General features: G+C 41.3%; 2 protein-coding genes across 4 annotated transcripts in view; one reads left to right on the top strand and one right to left on the bottom strand.

The window, feature by feature from the left end:
• The window catches only part of hmcn1 (hemicentin 1), a 101,464-nt gene extending 86,018 nt beyond the window's left edge, over positions 1-15,446 (top strand). The window contains exons 80-107 of one of the 2 annotated variants that reach the window (XM_026917968.3): positions 140-274; positions 420-689; positions 1,001-1,191; positions 1,283-1,496; positions 1,781-1,915; positions 2,222-2,412; positions 2,584-2,665; positions 3,050-3,319; positions 3,432-3,602; positions 4,221-4,391; positions 4,627-4,797; positions 5,194-5,364; positions 5,473-5,643; positions 6,107-6,277; positions 6,431-6,577; positions 6,777-6,914; positions 7,355-7,476; positions 7,660-7,897; positions 8,007-8,069; positions 8,328-8,447; positions 8,639-8,773; positions 8,960-9,073; positions 9,633-9,758; positions 9,867-9,995; positions 10,926-11,279; positions 12,571-12,690; positions 12,795-12,921; positions 13,394-15,446. In XM_026917968.3, coding sequence (XP_026773769.3) covers positions 140-274; positions 420-689; positions 1,001-1,191; positions 1,283-1,496; positions 1,781-1,915; positions 2,222-2,412; positions 2,584-2,665; positions 3,050-3,319; positions 3,432-3,602; positions 4,221-4,391; positions 4,627-4,797; positions 5,194-5,364; positions 5,473-5,643; positions 6,107-6,277; positions 6,431-6,577; positions 6,777-6,914; positions 7,355-7,476; positions 7,660-7,897; positions 8,007-8,069; positions 8,328-8,447; positions 8,639-8,773; positions 8,960-9,073; positions 9,633-9,758; positions 9,867-9,995; positions 10,926-11,279; positions 12,571-12,690; positions 12,795-12,921; positions 13,394-13,760 — 4,814 coding nt within the window. In that variant the 3' untranslated portion in view covers positions 13,761-15,446. The remainder of the gene's footprint in view (positions 1-139; positions 275-419; positions 690-1,000; positions 1,192-1,282; positions 1,497-1,780; positions 1,916-2,221; positions 2,413-2,583; positions 2,666-3,049; positions 3,320-3,431; positions 3,603-4,220; positions 4,392-4,626; positions 4,798-5,193; positions 5,365-5,472; positions 5,644-6,106; positions 6,278-6,430; positions 6,578-6,776; positions 6,915-7,354; positions 7,477-7,659; positions 7,898-8,006; positions 8,070-8,327; positions 8,448-8,638; positions 8,774-8,959; positions 9,074-9,632; positions 9,759-9,866; positions 9,996-10,925; positions 11,280-12,570; positions 12,691-12,794; positions 12,922-13,393) is intronic. The other variant, XM_053231677.1, reaches the window with a different exon arrangement.
• Positions 14,602-20,929, bottom strand: arpc5b (actin related protein 2/3 complex, subunit 5B). 2 transcript variants are annotated; one of them, XM_053231678.1, is made up of 4 exons: positions 20,668-20,925; positions 19,533-19,606; positions 19,023-19,199; positions 14,602-16,437 (listed from the first exon to the last, which is right to left on the bottom strand). In XM_053231678.1, the coding sequence occupies exons 1-4, from the start codon at positions 20,804-20,806 to the stop codon at positions 16,375-16,377; spliced, it is 453 nt and encodes a 150-aa protein (XP_053087653.1). In that variant the 5' UTR covers positions 20,807-20,925; the 3' UTR covers positions 14,602-16,374. The 2 variants fall into 2 exon arrangements, with proteins under 2 accessions (XP_053087653.1, XP_053087654.1); XM_053231679.1 differs by lacking the exon at positions 19,533-19,606 and having other exon boundaries at positions 20,687-20,929.
• Positions 20,930-22,336: the final 1,407 nt, after the last annotated feature.

Below are 22,336 nucleotides of genomic sequence, written 5' to 3'. Positions count from 1 at the left end.
TGGTCAAGGACCAGACAGCATGATCTTTATTAAGATTAGTTTAATGCTTAACAGTTTTCATTCACTCTTGCATTCAGCATTTTTAAAGTGTGCTAAATGTATTCAAAACCATATCTTTTTCCTCACATTGCATCATTAGGAAGTCATTTCACTGTTCTGCCCAACGGCGGTCTTCAGATCTCACAGGCCAAAGTGGAAGACACGGGTACCTACATGTGTGTGGCCCAGAATCCAGCAGGCACAGCACTGGGCAAGACCAAACTCAGGGTGCAAGGTAGAATGGGCTGACTAATAATCATCTGTTAGCAGTGTATCTGGAACATATTTTCAAATGCCCCACAGTTTATTCCTATTGTCACATTTTCATCACTGTTACAGAATCATCATACTGCTTTTAAAGTAATCCCTTATTTTCATAGTACCTCCAGTGATCAGTTCAAGCACTAAGTCCTACACTGTGGCTGTGGATGGATCAGTGACTCTGCAGTGCCAGACAGAGGGATACCCGGCCCCGACGGTCAGCTGGTACAAAGACGGGAAGCCGCTGTCTGAATCTGTACGTCAGCGTGTCCTTAGCTCTGGTTCTCTGCATATTGTTTTCACCCAGCCAGGAGACACGGGCATATACACCTGCACTGCAGCTAACGTGGCTGGAAGCCTCAGCCTGGAGATGAGTGTCACTGTCCTGAGTGAGTCACAACAGCGAGATAGGTTATAAAACCTGCAGTGAGAGAGTAAGGGAATGAGAGAGTGGATGAATGCATATGGCTGGCTGAACATGTTGTTGCTTGAATTATTGAGTTATGTTCTGTTTAGTATTTAGAAAGTTTGTCCCATTGACTCAGAGGGAATGTGTTCAGTTGAGGCAAAAAGGGAAGATGTGTTGATGTTTTTACTGCAATTTACATCACAGATAGCTAAGAATTGCAAAATGATTCTTTAACTGAACGGATGAAATTAAATAAAATAAAAGAACAAAAGTATCCACCTTCCCTCGCAGTACCTCCCACCATTCGTAGAAGTGAACCGGAGCTGTGGGTGGTGGAGAATACTCGGGCACTGTTGTCCTGTGCAGCTGAAGGAGTGCCTAACCCCATCTTGAGCTGGGAGAAAGAGGGCATCGCCCTGACTGACACAACAGGAGCTTACACCATCCTGTCCTCTGGGGAACTGGTCCTAGAAAACGCTCAGGTCAAAGAATCAAGACACTGTGCTATTAACACATTAAATTAACTGGGATTGACATTTTGCTAATTCTCACATGTTTTCTTTTGGCACCCAGCCTGAGGATGCTGGGAGTTACACATGTGTGGCCACCAACACTGTGGGGCAGGACAGTCAGACAATTGATCTGTCTGTGCACACACACCCAGCATTCACTGAGATGCTGGGAGATATGGCTCTCAACAAGGGAGAGCGCCTCTTACTGGCCTGTGGAGCTACAGGCATTCCTCCACCCAAAATCACTTGGGCTTTCAACAATAATATCATCCCTGGTGAGAAAAAACTTTTCTCATCAAATGTGGCTTTATTACTCTAACTTTACTGAATAAAACAGTTCTTTTCAGGAATCTCTATTAGTAATTCATTTGTTTATTTTTTTTTCTTTTACCAAATAGAGAATGTAAAATCTATGTGACTATATCATATTAGTACTATTCCTTTACTCCCTACAGGCAACTTCAGTTATATTCTTGCAATAATACCATTACAGGATTAGATTATTGAAGTATTTAGTGAAGCACTTCCTTGTGATGTAATACCTTATTTCTGCTTCTAGCTCATTATAACCATTTGAATGGCCAGAGTGAGCTGGTGATTGAGCGCGTGAGTAAGGACGACGCAGGAACATACTCCTGTGTCGCAGAGAACCGAGTGGGATCCATCAAATCTTTGGGTTTTGTCTACGTCAAAGGTGCCTAACTGTTGAGTCTTTTTCTGTGTTTATGAACATATTGGACAGCAGGCTGTAGGGTCACATACATGTTCCAGGAAACATTGTACGGTCTCTACAAAATCTAGTAATTTTCTATTATAGATGTAAAAGGGATGTACTTGTAAACACCAATTTACCATGTTATAAATTTGGGCAATAATCTTTTGTGTACACGATAACTTGACTGCTTCTTGTTTGCGCCATAGTTATTATGATTCTTGAATCTATAACCAGCTGCATTTTGAATATGAAGCCTGCTTATGTCCTGCTTTTCTGGCCCTCCAGAGCCTCCTATAATAGATGGAGATGTCCATTCAAACCATATCGAGCCTCTGGGTGGGAATGCCATTCTGGACTGCGAGGTACGGGGAGACCCTCTGCCCACCATCCATTGGAGCAAGAAGGGCATTAACGTCCGCAGCAGCAGCCGCATCCACCAACTAGACAACGGCTCTCTGGCAATCTATGGCACTGTGGTATTGTAACTGAGTTCTGATTCCCTTTACTAATGCACTTTTTATCAACACTTTTTTGACCTATTTAGCTCTATATTGATAATAATCATTTATCAAAATTTCTTAAGTGGTCTCTTAAAGTCTCTGAGTTTAAGAGTTTACAAACATGCTCTTCCTCTTTTGTTTTCTCAGAGTGAGGATGCAGGTAGCTATGTGTGTGTAGCTACAAATGACGCTGGAGTAGTGGAAAGGACAGTCACTCTCACCTTACAGAGTAAAAACACATACACACACACACACAGAAATGGCTTATTAAGCTAGAAACAAAAAATGTAGGATGTGATCAAAAAATAAAAAAAAAAGTAGTGCACCGGCTATTTGTATCTGATTAGGACATGGATCTGTTCGTTCAAGCATCTCATGTCCTAAACACATCAGAAAGTCGGTGTGATATTACAGCTGGAGGTGGAGTGAGCACATGAATGTTTGTGGAAAAAGATTTTAGTCAGTTTTTAGACTTACTTGTTACCGTTACTTGTTAGCTACATTGAATTATCTGCAGTGCAAAACTACAAAAACCCTACACATTTGGAGTAAAAGGGAAAAAAATACAGTTTGCCTTTTTTAATCCTAAACTAATGGCTGTTTACTTCATCAGGTTCTCCAAAATTTACGGTGGAACCCATGGACACAGTGGTGGATTCAGGCTCCATCGTGGTGCTAAACTGCCAAGCACAGGGTGAGCCCGCACCCGTCATCGAATGGGTCCGCCAAGGGCGCTCACTGCTGGCCAACGACCGCATCACCACACTATCCAATGGCTCCCTGCGGCTCAGCAGCGCTCAGAAAGAGGACACGGCTGAGTATCAGTGTGTAGCCCGCAACCTGTTGGGCTCAGCGCTAGCGCATGTGGCCCTCACAGTGCGTGGTAAGATAGCCGATTCTGTATTAATTATTGTGTGTGTTATAATTGACTCATTTTAAGTTACAGTTCAAATAATTCCACTTGTCCACTTGTATATGTGTCTTACACATGGCAGTTCATGGAGGCTTCTCTGAGTGGATGGAGTGGGGTGCCTGCAGTGTGTCTTGTGGACCAGGAGTTCAAAAGAGGCTGAGACGGTGCAACAACCCCCAGCCTGCCAATGGCGGCCGCCACTGCTCAGGCTCAGACTCTTACACCCGCATCTGTCAAGGCAAACCCTGCCCAGGTTAGTCAATGTATCTTTATCTTTACCCTTAGATCTACTGTTATTTATTTTTCAGCAATTTGTACCTCACCAAGGCTCATGAATTAATTAGTATTTGGCCCTTGTGACTATATGTGGCTATACCATGTGGTATATATACTGCAGAAAAGAGAGGCTGGTGAGGGGACTAATGTTTGTAGCTGCTATATCGTAAATAATAACAGGACCTAACATGTTCCACAGCATTAAATGTAACTGTAAATGGATAAAATGTATGACAATTTATTTTTTTAATAAATAATTAATTATAATAAATAAATAATTTGCAAACGTGGTATAAAAAGGATAAAACACTTCAGGGACATGCTGTTCTAGGATGTTCTTCATGTCTGCCAGCATCCCATCCTTTTTGGTGTGACCTTTCTCCTTCAAAGAGCAAAAGGAAGAAAGCTAGGCAGTTTTTTGGCAGCTTTTATGGCATAAATTTCAAATTATCAAGTGTGGATTGGAAAAAAAGCATTAACAAATGACTCTGTTGTTACTTCAAATTTTAGTAACTTAATACTATTTCCTTACTGAAGCCTGGTTCTATCACTACATTTACATGATCTAAGTGTGTATGTGTATGTGTGTGTGTAGTGGATGGTCAGTGGTCAGAGTGGACAGCGTGGGAGGAGTGCTCTCGTACCTGTGGTCAAGGGAACAGAACGAGAGTACGAACCTGCAGCAAACCTCCAGCCCAACATGGAGGCAGGGCCTGTGAGGGCCAAGCCGTGGAGGTCATCATGTGCAGCATCAGACCCTGTCCTGGTAAGCAGATTTTAGTGCTTCTTCCTGCCCCTTCAGGCCATAAAATCCTTAGTTTTTAGGGGACTAGATGAATCAGGTTTGGCTGAATTCCAAATAGCTGTCAACTCCTCAGACAAGTGCACTACACAGTGCAAAATAATGATCTCTAAATCTGTATAATACCACACACCTCTTTGTAGCCTTGTATTAGATTTGTTTTTGGTGAATACATTAATATGCTGGCTGTGTCTCATAGTGGCTGGGAACTGGGCTTCCTGGTTGCAGTGGAGCCCTTGCAGTGAAACATGTGGTAAAGGCATGCAGACGAGAATCCGACTGTGCAACAATCCCCCGCCATCTTTTGGTGGACCGCTATGCAGTGGAGCGGACACACAAACTCAAGTGTGCACAGAGAGGAACTGCCCTGGTAAGAACAGAGCTACAAGGGGAAAACATTAGAAAGACTGAATCCGATGAGTCTCAACACAGCCACAAGTATTTCCTTTTTGTAAGGTGTTAAATTCTACTGAATTGTTCAAACCATTAAAAATATATGTAGAAATTATTTTTTGTTGGCTTAGAATCATGTCTACACTCAAAAAAGTCAGGATCTATACCATGAAAACTGAAAATGCCCTTTGTCTTGTTAACTGCTAGTACCCTAGCTTCCATTGCAAATGCAAATTGCAGATGCAAATGGGATTTCAGTATCTGAGCCTTTGTGTTTGTGTTTGTGTGTTAAAATATAACATGCAAAACTGTGATATTTTAGATGTAAACAGTGGTGCATTTTAATGATTGTGCAACTGGCACTGGTTTGCAGTGGATGGAAAATGGTCATCTTGGGTGAGTTGGGGCGCCTGTAGTGTTTCCTGTGGAGGTGGAACCAGACAAAGGACACGCCTCTGTGCAAGCCCTGCCCCCAAACACGGAGGAAGGCAGTGTGAAGGAAACGATGTCCACATTGACTTCTGCAACAGTGAACCATGCCCTAGTGAGCTTTCACTTAAAGTCATATACACACAGCTTGTCTTTCAATTCCAAACAAATTAGGTGTACATCAACAGAACAGTAGAAAACTATACATCTGTTCCTCCGACAGTTCACGGTAACTGGGGCCCATGGAGCACCTGGGGCAGCTGCAGCCGGACTTGCAACGGAGGCCAAATGCGACGTTACAGAACATGCGACAATCCCCGACCAGCCAATGGGGGTAGAGCATGTGCAGGAACTGACACAGAGATCCAGAAATGCAGCACGTTGAGTTGCCCTGGTAAAAGCATTATACACAAACTACTAGACATGCCTTATATCACACAGTCTCTCACTCAGACAGTAAAGTAACAGAAAAGGATGACACAGAGGTCAGTATTATACATATTTGTCATTGATCAACAGACTATTTTAGTCTGCATTATTACCACCTCAGCGCCATGATAGAATAAACTTGGGGTGTCCAAACTTTTCTTGTTGGGGGACAGATGGAGAAAGCTTCCTACCTGAGTCTGTTTGCATGGAGTGATACTAAAGAATGTTATTCCAGCTTCAGAATGGCTGCTACTAATGTTTTATTTTCGCATAATTACATGTGATGTAATTTTGTCTAAATATTATATTATATTATAATAAAAATATTATGGCTGATGGGCTACATTTAAGGAATGTTTTTATTTTTTGTCACACAATTTTTTAGTACACTTGTTAACTAACTGTATGTATATTTGTGGTCATGTTAGTGGATGGTAACTGGAGTCCATGGCAGCCATGGGGTGAGTGTTCAGCCTCCTGTGGTATAGGGGAACGCACAAGGGTCCGTTTCTGTAACAATCCAGCTCCTACCAACAAGGGCCGCCCTTGCCCAGGAGACTCCACCCAACTTTCCAGGTGCAATATCCAGCCATGTCCAGGTAAAAAAGACATTACTACTAGTTGCATTTCTATTCTACAAATTGGAGTGGACTTGCATTCATTTTAGATTTTTGAGTCTTCAGTTTTTGAAGTGTGTTTTTACATGCACACTTGACTATGTTATTAGGTTACATGCTACTCTGTTTGCTCAGGTGGTCCTCAGAAGGCCAGAGGGAGCATCATTGGCACCATTAATGATGTGGAGTTTGGCATAGCCGTCCTCAATGCAACGATATTCAACAGTCCTTCAGGGGGGAGAGTGATACACGCTACTATCACCAACATACCCAGGAGCCTGGGTCAGTCACAGCCTTTTTCAGCATATTAAGTCATGTTTGTAGATCACAAATGAATATGCATACTAAAATTCTGAGAATTTAAACACCTCAAAGTGCCTAATGTATGCATGTCTGAAGCATAATGTAATGCTTCATAATGCTTTATGAATTCATAAATGTAATGAATTGTCTGGTTTGTTTCCGATTTAACTTTTTCCAGGCCCTGGTATGAGGAAACTGATCTCTCTCCTGAATCCCATCTACTGGACCACAGCACAGGAGATCGGCGAGGCTGTCAATGGCTACACCCTTACAGGTGGCATCTTCAGACGAGAGACCCAAGTGGAGTTTGCAACAGGTGAATGCAATCAGGACCAGTGCTCAAATCACAGTGTAAATTTGCCTTCAGGAGATTCTGTAACTGAATATTCTGACATTCACTAACAGCAGTGACATATCAGCATTGGGTTATCAGGAGGTTTGTCCAAATTTAGCCAAGAAGAGATTTAGGCTCAATTCCAAATGCCTACACAACTGCACCTCATACGGTTTTAAACAGTGCCTTATATACCCTATGAAGTGCTCACATTGGATTTTGGTCCAAAGTACACACACAGCTTCAACAAAGTAACAAAATTATATATCACGCAGTCATCTGAACAACTATAGTTTCACAGATAAAGCTATAGATATTAAAATTTTTGCAGAAACAATTCATCAAATAAAAAAAATGACCTGTGTTCTTCAGAATATTTTTTTAGACATTTAGAAGTTCACATGCTTGTGCATTTTCTTAAGGGGAGATCCTCAGGATGACCCATGTGGCACGGGGGTTAGACACGGATGGTGCTCTGCTGTTGGACATCGTAGTGAATGGACACATCCTCCAACTGCCCTCTAATGCTAATATTGGCCTCAAGGTAGAAGCTCTGCACAACTAAAGTCACTGATTTAACTCTAAACTCTAAATATGCTCATGAATGCCATTTAGCCAATAATTAGCTAACACACTGAATTTAGTGGTGTTTTATTACTTTTAAAAGTACTGACATCTTCCACAAGTGCTAAGTGCTACTCATGTAAATGTGTTTTTCCACCACCAGGACTATACAGAGGATTATATCCAGACAGGTCCTGGGCAGCTATATGCTCTATCCACACGCATGTTCAGTGTAGACAGAGTGAGTGTGCCCTATTCCTGGAATCATACCATTTTATACGAGCCCTCCAGAGGAAAGATGCCTTACCTAGTGCAGACGTTGCATGCTTCTTCCATCAGTGCTCAATACCGTCCTCTAGAGGAGATACTGGAGTTCACAATCTATGCCAGCATTTCCAAGGGTGAGGCGCACATATTTTTTTTTCATGAATAAAGCTGCAGGCATTTTGCATATCTCATCCACCGTTTCTTTTCTTTTTTTAATCTCAATGCCATTCTCCTTGTTTGCAGGTGAGCGTAGCAACCAGTGTCCCAGTGGCTTTGTACTGGACCCAGCTGGACCCTACTGTGCTGGTACATACTGATACACAGGCAGTATTTTATTCAAGGAGAATCATTATAAACAACACAGTGACAAAGTTTAAGAGCTGATTTTTAACAAGAAGAGGGCAAAACCTTGATACGACTATGGGTTTGAATCTAGCTGACATTTAGAACACCTTGTACATTTCAGTGGGAAGTAAATGTATAATATAAATATAATGTCTCTCTTACTGTGCTGCTTGTGATTAAGAGAGAGAGCATAATCTATTTCTTTCTGTTGTGATGAAGATGAGAACGAGTGTGAGGAAGGCAGCCCATGCTCTCACGCCTGCCATAACGCTATAGGCACGTACTACTGCTCCTGCCCTAGAGGACTCACAATATCTGCTGATGGCAGGACATGCCAGGGTACCAGCTGTCCACACACTAACAAATAGCACACATAGATCATTACTTCTATATGCTGTTCTTCTCAATTCTGAGTCTCCCATAAAGCCATGTTACTCTTAGACCACTGATAACTGTAGATCACTGATAACTGTCTGCCCACATTAGGGTATTGTATAATGATGATCACTTTAACTGTCTCTGTGCTTTAGATATCGATGAATGCTCACTGGACAGGCACATGTGTCATGACGGACAAGACTGTGAAAACACTATTGGCTCCTACCGTTGTGTGATGCGCTGTGGGCGGGGTTTCAGGAGAACAGCAGATGGCTTGAGCTGTTCAGGTTTATTTTTCTTTAATATAATCCTCAGATAGTCACCCACTCTTTGTTATCCATACAAAGGAAAATGATGACTTCATGATGCCCTTTTTATGACTAAAATGACAAACACTCGTTGTCCCTAACAGGTCTTTATGCAATGAAATCTTTTGGAGATATGCTTACTTAGAAAGACGCTTTTTTTGACAGATATAAATGAGTGTCAGGAGTCCAACCCATGCCACCAGCATTGTCTCAACACCATTGGCAGCTTTCGCTGTGCCTGTGAGCCAGGCTACCAGCTCAGGAGCCGCCGCTGCATCGGTCAGTCACACACTAGAAAATGCTAGTTGCCAAGACTTTCTGACAAAGTCACAAAGTGATGTATGATGACTCAGTATTTGCAAAAAATACAGGTATATTATATTGCCATGATATACAGAAGTTTATTGCCAATTATATTATATTACCAGACCTACCAACCTCAGCTCAGCAAAAATATTGTAGTACGCTATTACGAGTTATCATTCGTAAAGTCTTTTTCTCATCAGTAAAATGGGAGATGAGCCAATGGACACGTGAGTCCGGAATGGTGCTACAGTATTTGCTTAACATAATATGCTGGTAAGCAAATACTGTAGCTCCATATAGGGTACATGTGGTCAGACGTGTACAAGTCGTGAAAAATATTATAGTATTGATTATAAATACTGAATCATTTGTCACTTCATGACTTTGCAAGGTTTCCAGGTGATTCTCACCATGGTTGAATGTGGTTAGAAGGGATGAAATAGAACAACAGACCTCAATCCAGCCTTCCTCCTTTCCAATCTGACTATAACACTACAACAGTCTGAGTACAAAGATGATTTTTTTTCCACAGACATTAATGAGTGCAGGCAGAGAGTGTGCCGTTCAGACCAGCAGTGTAAGAATACGCGTGGTGGCTACACCTGCATCGACCTCTGTCCTACTGGCATGACCAAAGGAGTCAACGGAACATGCATAGGTTAGTGCGTACTCAAAATCTAGGCCTCTTTGCATGTACTCGGTACTCCTAAATGTTCATCATTATCTGCAGGTTTCCACTAATCTTGATTTGCCATGTTCTCCACAGACATTGATGAGTGTCGAGACGGCACACACCAGTGCAGATACAACCAGATTTGTGAGAACACCAGGGGGAGCTATCACTGCACCTGCCCCAGGGGCTACCGCTCTCAGGGTGTGGGTCTGCCCTGCATTGGTATGTAAATCTACTGACCGTAACCCCCAGGAATAAAGCATCACCTGGCTGCTCTGCTGTTGCCTTCTGTCCATATGCATCCCCCAATCTCGTTTTCTATCCACATGCATCACTTTGTTCCACTCCTTAATAAGCACACACTCCCTGCTTGCTTGCATAACTGCATTGCTTTGAGTCCTGAATAAATGCCCACATTCTCATGATTAGATGAGAGTACTAAACCAGTGGTCACAAGTTCCAAATTCAGTTGAGCTGGATGAAAGCAGTGGGAAGGGGAATGGCTAACAGGTAAGTCTGCTCTCACAACAAGACCAGCACTTCCTTTTTATACTTCAGTTCTGTCTCTGTTCTTCTCCCTGTCACCTTTTACCTTTACCTTTTTACCTACTCCTGCTTGGGACCTTCTCCCTTTGCTATGCTTTGCTCTAGCATTTATGGAATGCAAAATATCAGGCTAACGTAAGTTTTCAAATGTCTTGAATTATAGCACATCATAGACCTAGTTATATATAGCCTGCACGTCTGACGACCAATTGGCTGAAGATCATGCGTTCAAATCTCAGAAATGACACAGGAGTCTAATATATTGTATATGTATTAATAAGAAATATGGCTTGTTGTTGGTGGGTTCTACTGCACATTCAAGCAGTATATCTGAAACCAGTATAATTAGAATTAATTTACATTTGAAAAATGTCACATCTTGAACCACCCTTACTGTCAGACATAATTATGGCATATCACATATAGTTATGGGTTGGTTATTGATGCCGTTTTTCATTTTCCCTCTCTCTTCCATGCATTTTCTTTACTGCTTTTCCATTCACCTCTGTGCTGCCCTTGAATCTCTTTACATTTCATACCTTTGCTTGTCTTCCACCCTATCTCTCTCTCTCTCTCTCTCTCTGCTGTGCCTTGCTATGAGAGCAGACATAAACGAGTGTGAGCGCGTGCCGATGCCCTGTGCCTACCAGTGTGTGAACAGCCCAGGTAGCTACATGTGCACTTGCCCTCCTGGCCGCCACTTGCTGGGGGATGGAAAGTCCTGCGCTGGGCTGGAGCGCTTGCCCAGATTCGAAAGCCTCTCATATGGTTTCCACACCTCACAGTCCTCCCCTGAGCGAAGCTTCTCCCAGCGTCGCTACCACAGTCTGACATCCCAGAGCTACCACTCTTATGCTGTCACCGGGGGGAACAACAGGCTCAACGCTCGTCCCTTGCGCTCTCGTAGGGCCACTAAGACATGCCCTCTTGGCTTTATTTCAGAAGGGGATAAATGCATAGGTAACTGTCACAGATGTTTCTAATGACTAGTATGGGGTAATATTTGTGGTGGGGGCAGGGAAAACCCATCACTATATATAATTCTGAAAACTACAGACCTTCTTGAGCTATGTTTCTTGTTTACATGTATCTCAAACAGAAATAAAGTTCTAGCATTTTAAAGTCACCCCCAAAAGTGAAAAGGGAAAAAAAGTCATGGACATTTTGACAGCCGGTATCTGATTATGCAGCAATCAAGTTAAAGCCTGACATTCAGTCAGCAAGGTTTTAGACATCTGAAGTTTTAGACTTGTTAAACTTGCTTCATTTGTGAAACTGGCTCCTTACCCAACCTGAGCTTTGCAGAAAGATAACCATGCTGGTTTGGCGAAATATATTTGACTGGCTCATGAATATGGTGTATTTAGGGCAATTTTGTGCATGTGCACTTGGTTTGGTATTATACACAGCTGATAATAAGTGGACAGTGATGTTTTTGCAATCAAACCTTGTCTACAAAGTTAAAGTGCAAAATATTAGCTTGAATTTGAGAAATATACTGTCCAAATATGTCAATAAATCCTTCATTTACAGCAGGCAGCATGGCAGATCATGGAACATCACAGCAATTACTGAACTGCAAAGAACATTTAAAAAAAAAATCTGAGCTATTTATGACACAATGGAAACCACCAATGGTGACATGAGCTTATATGAGTGCTAATAAGATTTCTCTTTATTATGGTTAAAACTGACATTCAGTAGATTGCCTTAACCTTTGCAGCAGGACACTAATCCCAAACAGTCTACTGCTGCATTATGTTAACCGTTAACAATATTATTCTTACTAACTTGACAATGAATAATGTTATACCTGAATAATGGTTGGACCTTAAATTCCAAATCTTGCATGCAGATGTGGTATCACTATAGATCATCTTTGTGTGAAGCTCTCTTCTATTGGATAACATTTAAATGTTAAATATAATATTTAACAAAAATTCAAGAGAGAAGTAGTGGGTAGGTGCTGAAACAAATGCTGAATCTGTGGTGGGTCATGGTTATAGTTTGGGCTGTGTTAATTTGATCAGAAATATTTTTTAATCACACCAATGCCATGATTAATCAGAGATCTAGCGCTCATAGAGCACAATAAAAAAAAACCCTGCTTTTCATAAACAACAAATTTGAGTATATTGTGTTTAACAGTATATTATGTCTAGTGTAAATGGTTAGTAAATGTAAAGTTGTTTCTTTTCTTATTGTCGTCATGTTAATGTCATGTAATTATGTATGGTTTTTTAACGTGTAGATATCAATGAGTGTGAGCAGAGGGACATGTGCCAGCATGAGTGTGTAAACACACCAGGAAGCCACAGGTGTTTGTGTCCCAATGGCTATCGCCTCATGACCAATGGCAAAACATGCCAAGGTAAACAAAAGGCACTTGGTTTACCTATGATACATTTGTACTCTTTCTGGAAAATGAGTTAAAATAGGGGTTGCTTGAAAGTGTATCACCTTCTCTGTGACTAGATATTGACGAGTGCTTGGAGCAAAATATTCAGTGTGGTGCAAACAGAATGTGCTTCAACATGAGAGGCAGCTACCAGTGCATTGACACGCCCTGTCCACCGAACTACCAGCGAGACCCAGAGTCTGGGTAAGACAAGTTATCCCACTGCATTAACACTACAGATTCAAACTTGTGGGATAAAGAACAATACCAGATCCAAATTAAACACAGACCTTGAAGAAGGAGGATTTTCAGTAAATCCTTATGGACCTTGTAAATTAATCCGAGGTTTATCCCAACATTGGTTTCATTGGTTTCTTTACAAGGTGAGCATTTTTTTTTTTCAAAAATTTAAGCACAACATTTTCACATCAAATGAGCTGCTTTCAGTCAGTTTGAAACGTAAAAAAAAAAAATTAAAATGTATTAAAAAAGATGGCCATGATATCTCAGAGGTTGTGTTGACATAAATTATAATGATAGCAATATTACCACAAGGGTGCTATTGGGTTTTTGCACATCCTTAACATTAGATCACTAATATTACTAACATTAGTCCCTGAACTTTAACCTTAACAAACCTTTCATTATCTAACCTTACCTTTTCCTTTCTGCTAAGCTTCTGCCTGAAGAACTGTCCTCCCAACGACCTTGAGTGTGCTCTAAGCCCCTACGCACTCGAGTACAAGCTGCTGTCTCTGCCCTTCGGTATCGCCGCCAACCAGGACCTGATCCGACTGGTGGCCTACACTCAAGACGGCGTGGTGCACCCACGCACCAGCTTCCTGATGGTGGATGAGGACACCACACTTCCCTTCGCCCTGCGTGACGAAAACCTAAAAGGCGTGTTGTTCACCACACGCCCTCTGCGTCAGCCGCACACCTACCGCATGAAGGTCCGAGCGTTGTCTTATAGCACTGACGGGGCCATCGAATACCAGACCACCTTCATCGTCTACATTGCCGTCTCAGCCTATCCCTACTGATAGCACTTTACCATGTGAATGGGGCATGACTGAGTGCGAGCGTGTGTATGTGTGTACCTGTGTGTTCAGTTGTAGATCCACCACTTGAAGATCGTTTCTGAGACATCACATCAGGCCTCATAGATTGAGGAGCTGAGCTGCAGTTTTAAGAAGACAGATGAATAAAGGTAACTTAGCATTAACCCCTGGGGTACTCCAAAGACTGCTTTACCTGTGGCTGGAATCCATGGTGAAGCCTGAAAGCTGTAGGTTGGATGAAGCAGCTGATCCAGTCCTGTGTGTTACGACAAGCCTCTTTGCCAAATTATGTTCAAGGACAAAGGATGATCAGACTCCATACTTCCGATCAAGAGATACAGAAAAAGGACAAGTATATGTGTATGTCTACCTATTAACTTATTGGACAGTGCTTGAAAACAAGAAGTCGAGGAAGTTTTTTTTGTCTGTGTGTGGTCATTTACATTGTGTAGTAGCGTTTGGGGTAAGCAACACCATCAAGATCTCCAAAACTAGAATTAATATCCATCTCAGGTAAGCACTGCATTCCACCTATAAAGCATTTTCGTATATATTTTTTATTCTTATCTATGTACAGGACTAAATGTCAACTTTTGCAAAAGCCTTTTATTACAGGTTTATACACAAGTTCATAAGTGCATAACAAAGATGTATTCTATTTTTTATTATTTGTATATAAGCATTTGATTTTAATTCTGTAATGTTTCGGTATTGTTGTATTCATTTTTTAACGCAAACAATAAATGTACAATCAATAATTGATATGTAATATTTTGCTTGTACTTTTCCTATGAAACAAAAATCAAGGATACAAGCAACTGTGTTTGATCGTATGTATAAATCTTTATTATTCATTTTCAAAAGCACAAACATAAAAAAGGAATACTTAATAAGGCAGTTGTACACCAGTTTGGTTTGTAGAATGTGTTTGCACTTGGTCACAAGAGCAGTCAGAGAGACACGTCTGTTTGTTCTGTGTGTTTTAAACAGTGAAGGTCTGCTTTTAAAGCAGCGATCTGACTATGAGAATGATTGAGTACAGACAAAAGCATTTACAGACCAAACTGATTGTTTTTTTTAAATTGGCAGTAAGTGCTTAGGAGCTTGAAGAGACATTCCAGGCAAAATAAAAACAATTTATGCACTGAGACACGTTATAAACCCGTCTTCTCACCTCTAACAGCCATGACATGGTCTGAGAAACTCCTGAAGGCGCTGTTAAATTTATCTTTTGAATCTTCTTCAGCTATCTGAAACATTTTAGGTTTAAAGCTGTCTGTGTCATGAAACAAACCTAATGACCTAATGATTTTCTGGTGTATTAACACCTATTAGCTTTTGACTCTTCCTGTTTCAGGGTTCCTACTTTTTCCATATTGATTTTTTTTTCCAACTTATTTGTTCTTGGTAATTCATTAAAAGGAAAATGCTGTAGAAATTTCAGAGGCTGCCTTGATGCATAAGATAAGAGAATGTCTAAAGACAATAGATTTAGCACCTAAATATTGTATGTAAGTGACATATCTATACTTGTAAAATTCCATACATTTTTTCAGGTTTGGAAAGGTGTCTTTAAATTCCTTTCCACAGCACCTCAAGAACCATGATTTTCACACACCTGGGTATGTTCAGCATTCCTCAACTGAATTACGTTTGATTTTTTTTTTTTTTTAAAAAAAAGGAACTTGTTTCTTTTTTCACTAGCATTATGATTCAGAAGAGGTCCATAGTATTAATGAATGGTTGATCGAGTCCTAATGATTCCATAGATTTGCATAACCCATGGTGAGTTAAAGTGACAGAGAAGAGAGCCTCTGATGAGCTAAAATGTGACAGTTGTAAGTTCTGTCAAATCGCTGGGAGATGCATTACAGCTCTACAGATTAGTAATACAAAATAACATAACTATTATGGAATGCCCCTTTAAGATACACACAGATGTAATAAAATGACCAGTAATATAAACAACATGATCATTAGTACTCTACACCAGAACAGGTTAATGATCATTCCCTGGACAGGAAAAAACTTTTTGCTCAGAATAATTCCCAGTGGTGCAGGAAGAACTGTCCAAAGAAGGCAGTGTCAGAAAGTTACAATGTGCCTACATTTTGTTATATAATGTATTCATGTGTGTCGTAAGCAGCCAATGCCCTTTGGTTGTATAAAAAAAAGTGAATACAGCATTAAGGGCTGAAATGGCTGCAACAGATGGAAGCCTGGTGCTACTGTAACATATTAACCCTAACCTGACATGAGGAGACGTATAGAAACTTTAAATCATATTTAAAAAAAAAGTTTTCAGAAATGTCAAACCGATTTCAAATCATAATGCACTGCTTGAATGTGTAAGGTGCGATGCCTTCCTGAGTGAAGCTAAAAGGATCATTAAAGTTAATGGCACGTGTATGCTATGTGTAGGAGAGCAATACAGAGAGAGAATGAGTGAAAGAGGCAGACTGAGGTGGAGAGAAAGAAAGCAAAGTGAGATGTGAGTTGTTCGCAGCACCCTGTAAAAATCTCGTCTTTGTTCTGAATGTACAGGCAGGTGCGTCCCTCCCGTGGTTTTCCATTTGCGGTGTGGAGCAGTCGGTGTTTAGACGGTTTTCCGTGCAGTCAGTACTCTGACAATGCAGCCCACACCTCCTACAGAGAGAGCCTGAGAAAAACATGGCTGATATGAACATACTGGTACTGAAACAACGGTACAATGGTTCACACACACACACACACACACACACATTCAGGTCCATAAGTATTTGGACAGTGACACAATTTTTGTAATTTTGCCTCTGTACACCACCACAATGTATTTGAACTGAAGCAATCAAGATGTGATTGAATGTAGACTTGTAGCTTTAATTCAAGGGATTTAACCAAAATATTGCATTAACAATTAAGAAAATACAGCTATTTTTTTTCATAGTACCTCCATTTTCAAAGGCTCAAAAGTAATTGGACAAACTAATGATCATAAATATTAGGATTATTTTTAATACTTGTATGCAAATCCTTTGTGGTCAACGACTGCCTGAAATCTGGAGCCCATGGACATCACCAAATGCTCAGTTTCCTCGAGATGCTTTGCCAGGCCTTTACTGCAGCCGCCATCATTTGCTGCTTGTTTATGGGTCTTTTTGTCTTCAGTAAGTGAAAAGCATGCTCAATTGGGTTGAGATCATCGGACATTTAAGAACATTTAATTTCTTTGTCTTACGAAGCCCTTGGGTTGCTTTCGTGGTATGTTTTGGGTCACTGGGTCACCATCTGTACTGTGAAGCACTGTCCTATCAGTTTTGCAGCCTTTGACTGAATCTGAGCAGAAAGTATAGCCCTACATGCTTCAGAATTCATCCTGCTACTTCTACCAGCAGTCACATCATCAATAAACACCAGTGACCCAGTTCCATTCACAGCCATACATGCCCATGCCATAACACTGCCTCCACATGTTTGACAGATGATGTGGTATGGTTTGGATCATGAGCCCTTTCTTTCCTTCTCTATACTCTTCTCTTCCCATCATTCAGGCACAAGTTAATTGCATCAGCACTGGTCAGCCTTTTTTTTTTTTTTTTAAGAGGTTTTTTGCAAGTCTAATCTGGCCTTTCTGTTCTTTAGTGTTACCTGGGTTTGCATCTTGAGGTAAACTATCTGTTTTTACATTCATGAAGGTGTCATGATACGCCTACCTCCTCCAGAGTGTTCTTGACTTGGCTAGATTTTGTGAAGGGCTTTTTCTTCAACAAAGAATTCTGCATTCATCCGCTTTAGTTGTCTGCCATCGTCTTCCAGGCCTTTTGGTGTTGCTGAGCTCGGCAGTGCATTCCTTCTTTGTTGATTTGGCCCTCCTAAAGTTTCTGCTATCTCCCTGATAGGTGTGTTTTGTTTTTCAGCCTAATGATGGCCTCCTTCACTTGCATCAACACCTCTTTGGACCACATATTGACAGTTCCCAGGAACAGCTACCAAATGCAAATTCAACACTTGAAATCAACCCCAGATCTTTTATCTCCTTAATTTGCCATGAAATAACAAGGAAACAGGCCACACCTGGCCATTAAACTGCTTATCAGTCAACTGTCCAATTACTTTTGTGCCTGAGAAAATGGAGGGACTATGTAAAAAATGGCTTCACTTCAAATACATTGTGGTGGTGTAAAGAGGCAAAATATGTGTATATGTGTAACTAAATATATATATACACACACACACACACACACACCGGTATATATATAATGTATGTATACACACAGTGACACAATACTGTGTTGATATTCATCACAGAAATGCTACAGTTTGCATTGTATCATTTTCAGTAATTTGCTGCCTCAGGACTTATCGAGTACCAGTACACTATGCACTCGATATTCTGTGCCTTACAATCTACCAATTCTGGCTCTAGGTAACAAGTCCATGCTTCTTTAATTCTGCAGGATATTGTATATCAGGACTCCAGAGTCTGTATTTGTACCTTTAAGAACTACAAAAACAAGTCATTCACAGTTGTGTACTGCTCTAATCCAATACAATTCATTCAACTCGACAAAGGCTATATAATAAGCATAAGCACTGGATTAGGAATAAAGCATCACGTTAGAAGTAAAGTGCTTGGGGACATGCTGTTGTAGGAAAAGCTCCGAAGACGGGGTGGTGTGAAGCGGCAGAGTTATCCGTGCGTCAGGAAGTGATTTATTCCTCTTATACCACAGCAAGTTTCCAATACTAACAATTTTTTTTATATTGACATTTAGTGTTGTGGCACTTCCACAAAAAAAGTTAGTTCCTGTTATAGCAAATATGAACAGTCGTTCCCTCACCAGCCTTTTATAGATAAAGACAAAAAAAGGCAGCCTGTCATGTTACTGAGAAAATGCAAAGCCCTGCATCCTGGAGCCTTTCCCATGTCTGAAAACTTTAAGTTACAGCTTTACCTCTGTCTGTTACAAAGCACTGACACTGGAGGCGCCTTCCAATCCCTAAATCTGTTTATGTGGAGCATACAAGTCCATGTGAACTCGCTGTTACTATAGAAACCATAACGTGTTAAAATGAGCGCATTGATATAAACCTGTGATTTGCCTTGTAGCCGGAACTACTGTCAAACCTTCTGTTATTGAAAATGAATCACCACATTCTGACCAATCAGAACTGAGATTTCAACAGCGCTGTGGTATAAAGCAGAATAAACTATGCCGTGCTCTGACTCAGGACTGGATTAGGACTACGGAGCACACACGGTACCTTTTCGTGCCACTGGAGCAGGATGGCGCTGCTGTTTTCTGATGGCCGCTCAAAGCCCTTGTAGATGTACTTCATCAGCAGGTCCACGCCGTTCTTATCCAGAGACTGCACTCCTTTCTCTATGTCACTTGCCTTGAAGGAACTGAGCACTTTCAGCACCAGTCCCTCAGCACGGTCCTACAAAAACACAATCAAATCGCAGCACTTTAGCTTCTACAACATCCTGCTTATGTGCTGCATCCACCATACAATTCCTTGTGTTAGTTGTTACTATAGAAACCTGTGATTGCACAGAGCTGTAGTATAAATACATGCAATGAAACAAAAAAGTTAGATGAGTAGGATGATGAATTCAGAGTAGGCATGTTAAACTGTCGCTGGTGCATCTGAGAAGGACTTATTCAATATTATTCAAGTCTGGTGCGAGAGAATAGAGAGCAATGAGTTTGGTACAGTGCAAAATCTCTGCACGATGGACAAGTCAACACCGTCACTGCTCTCCCGACTCACCTTGACATTCTGATTCTTCGTATTGATTGGTGGGTTTTTCAGCACCGCCTGCAACGCTTCCATGAGGTTCCCTTTACAGACTGGAGTTAAGGGGAAAGAAGACGATCTAACACGTCCGAGTCATGTTTATAAAATGTCAACATCAAAACAAATGTGTTTCTTCAGTGCAGAACGGGGGTGTGACCCTACAAACCGCAACATGAAGTCGATCAGAAACAGGAAGTAAGGTTTATTGTCACCCACAATGGTCATATATGGAGAAAAAATCTACTTCCTCAACTTACAGACGGTTTAAACCGACATAGTGTCATAAGCTACACACCAGATGTGCTCAATATGAACAAAATTCCGTAGTGTGCATCTATTTCAACAAGCATTGCCATATATCATAAGAACACTAGTTTTAGTATCCACTTCTGTTCATAGCAAACCAGTGTGGTCCATGTACTTGTCTTTGTTGTCTTATTCTTATGCGTAATGTCATTAAAAATACCTCTGATGTGCTCTCGCTAATAGGACACATTGCAGTATCAGTTCTTCTGAAGCAAATTATAGCATGATCAGCATCCGAGACGCTGTCTAGCCTTCCACGACGGTGCCGTCTGTCTCCTCTATGTTAGGAATGTGGTTGTAAGGCATGTCTGGACATCCACCTGACTCTAAATCAACCCTCCCTTATAGACACAAATAAGGGTGTGGAACTCAAGGGAACAAATCCTACCCCAGAACACTAAAAAGCTCAAAAATAAGGTACTTCTGTAGGGAGTAAAGATTAGTCTGGGACTAGATACAAAACAGCACTGCATTGTGTCATGAGAGGGCTATTGTACTCAATAGCACATTTACAGCTGTGCTCTCTGGCTGCCAGTGTGAGTCCCAGACAACATGAGTAAAGCCACATTTCTGATCTTTTACAGATAAATCTGCAGGCCAGATGCATCACATTACATTATATTACATTACATTAGTATTTTTATAATCAAGAATTCATCGCAATACTAAAATGCTCCACACAGGAAATAATATCATGCACTCATAGATCATGCAGGATTTGGTTCCATGCCTTATGTAAGCTAATCAGACCCTGAAACATACAGAAGGAAAGCCAGAGCTCGAGCTCAAACACAAGGATATTGTCTGATAAGGGAATCTACTTCTGCTTCATCCGGTCCCAGCTGGTTCTCTGCTCCATCCTCCTCATCTACAAACTTGTTCTCGTCGTATTCATCCACATCCACTTTGCGAAATCGGTCGGAGACGGTGTTCTTCGACATGATGATTAATCCACACTCTCCAAGCTAACGCAAACGGGACACATCCGCTAGGCTAGGCTTTAAACAGCTGGACTGGGGCTCGCTTCCTCATCCACTCGGCTGCTGCTGTTCCGCGCACTTCCTCATCCAGGCGCCGCCTAGTGGCCAAATACAGAACTGCCCAGTCTGCGCCTTTCCACCCCTTTCACTCCATTCAAACACACTCCTGGGGGAAAAGAAGAAGTAGTAGTAATAATAATAATAATAATAATAATAATACTAATAATAATACTAATAATAATAATAATAATAATAATAATAATAATAATAATAATGGCCAAGCTCAAAATGGCAAAATATTAATATTTTAATGTTCTTAACAACAAATCATTGGTCAGAAACTTACCAAGAATAAAACACTCCCGAGAGCTCCTGTGCCACCATTTGCTCATTTACTTTCTTATTGTATGCAAAGGTAAAAATGTTTGATGCAAAATTCAAACTAACACATTTCTAGGTGTACAAAATTTTCCAAAACTACACTATATTTCCAAAAGTATTCGGTCACCTGCCTTGACTCACATATGAACTTAAGTGCCATCCCATTCCTAGCCCATAGGGTTCAATATGATGTCAGTCCACCTTTTGCAGCTATTACAGCTTCAACTCTTCTGGGAAGGCTGTCCACAAGGTTGAGGAGTGTGTTTATAGGAATTTTTGACCATTCTTCCAAAAGCGCATTGGTGAGGTCACACACTGATGTTGGTCGAGAAGGCCTGGCTCTCAGTCTCCGCTCTAATTCATCCCAAAGGTGTTCTATCGGGTTCAGGTCAGGACTCTGTGCAGGCCAGTCAAGTTCATCCACACCAGACTCTGTCATCCATGTCTTTATGGACCTTGCTTTGTGCACTGGTGCACAGTCATGTTGGAAGAGGAAGGGGCCCGCTCCAAACTGTTCCCACAAGGTTGGGAGCATGGAATTGTCCAAAATGTTTTGGTATCCTGAAGCATTCAAAGTTCCTTTCACTGGAACTAAGGGGCCAAGCCCAACTCCTGAAAAACAACCCCATAATTCCTCCTCCACCAAATTTCACACTCGGCACAATGCAGTCCGAAATGTACCGTTCTCCTGGCAACCTCCAAACCCAGACTCGTCCATCAGATTGCCAGATGGAAAAGCGTGATTCATCACTCCAGAGAACGCGTCTCCACTGCTCTAGAGCCCAGTGGCGGCGTGCTTTACACCACTGCATCCGACGCTTTGCATTGCACTTGGTGATGTGTGGCTTGGATGCAGCTGCTCGGCCATGGAAACCCATTCCATGAAGCTCTCTGCGTACTGTACTTGGGCTAATCTGAAGGTCACATGAAGTTTGGAGCTCTGTAGCAATTGACTGTGAAGAAAGTCGACGACCTCTTTGCACTATGCGCTTCAGCATCCGCTGACCCCTCTCCGTCAGTTTACGTGGCCTACCACTTCGTGGCTGAGTTGCTGTTGTTCCCAAACTCTTCCATTTTGTTATGATAAAGCTGACAGTTGACTGTGGAATA

The sequence above is a fragment of the Pangasianodon hypophthalmus genome, chromosome 30 (genome assembly GCF_027358585.1).
Source record: "Pangasianodon hypophthalmus isolate fPanHyp1 chromosome 30, fPanHyp1.pri, whole genome shotgun sequence".
Classification (NCBI taxonomy): Eukaryota; Metazoa; Chordata; class Actinopteri; order Siluriformes; family Pangasiidae; genus Pangasianodon; species Pangasianodon hypophthalmus.
The sequence above is the reverse complement of the archived record's forward strand: the minus strand, read 5'-3'. Positions and strand labels throughout refer to the sequence as shown.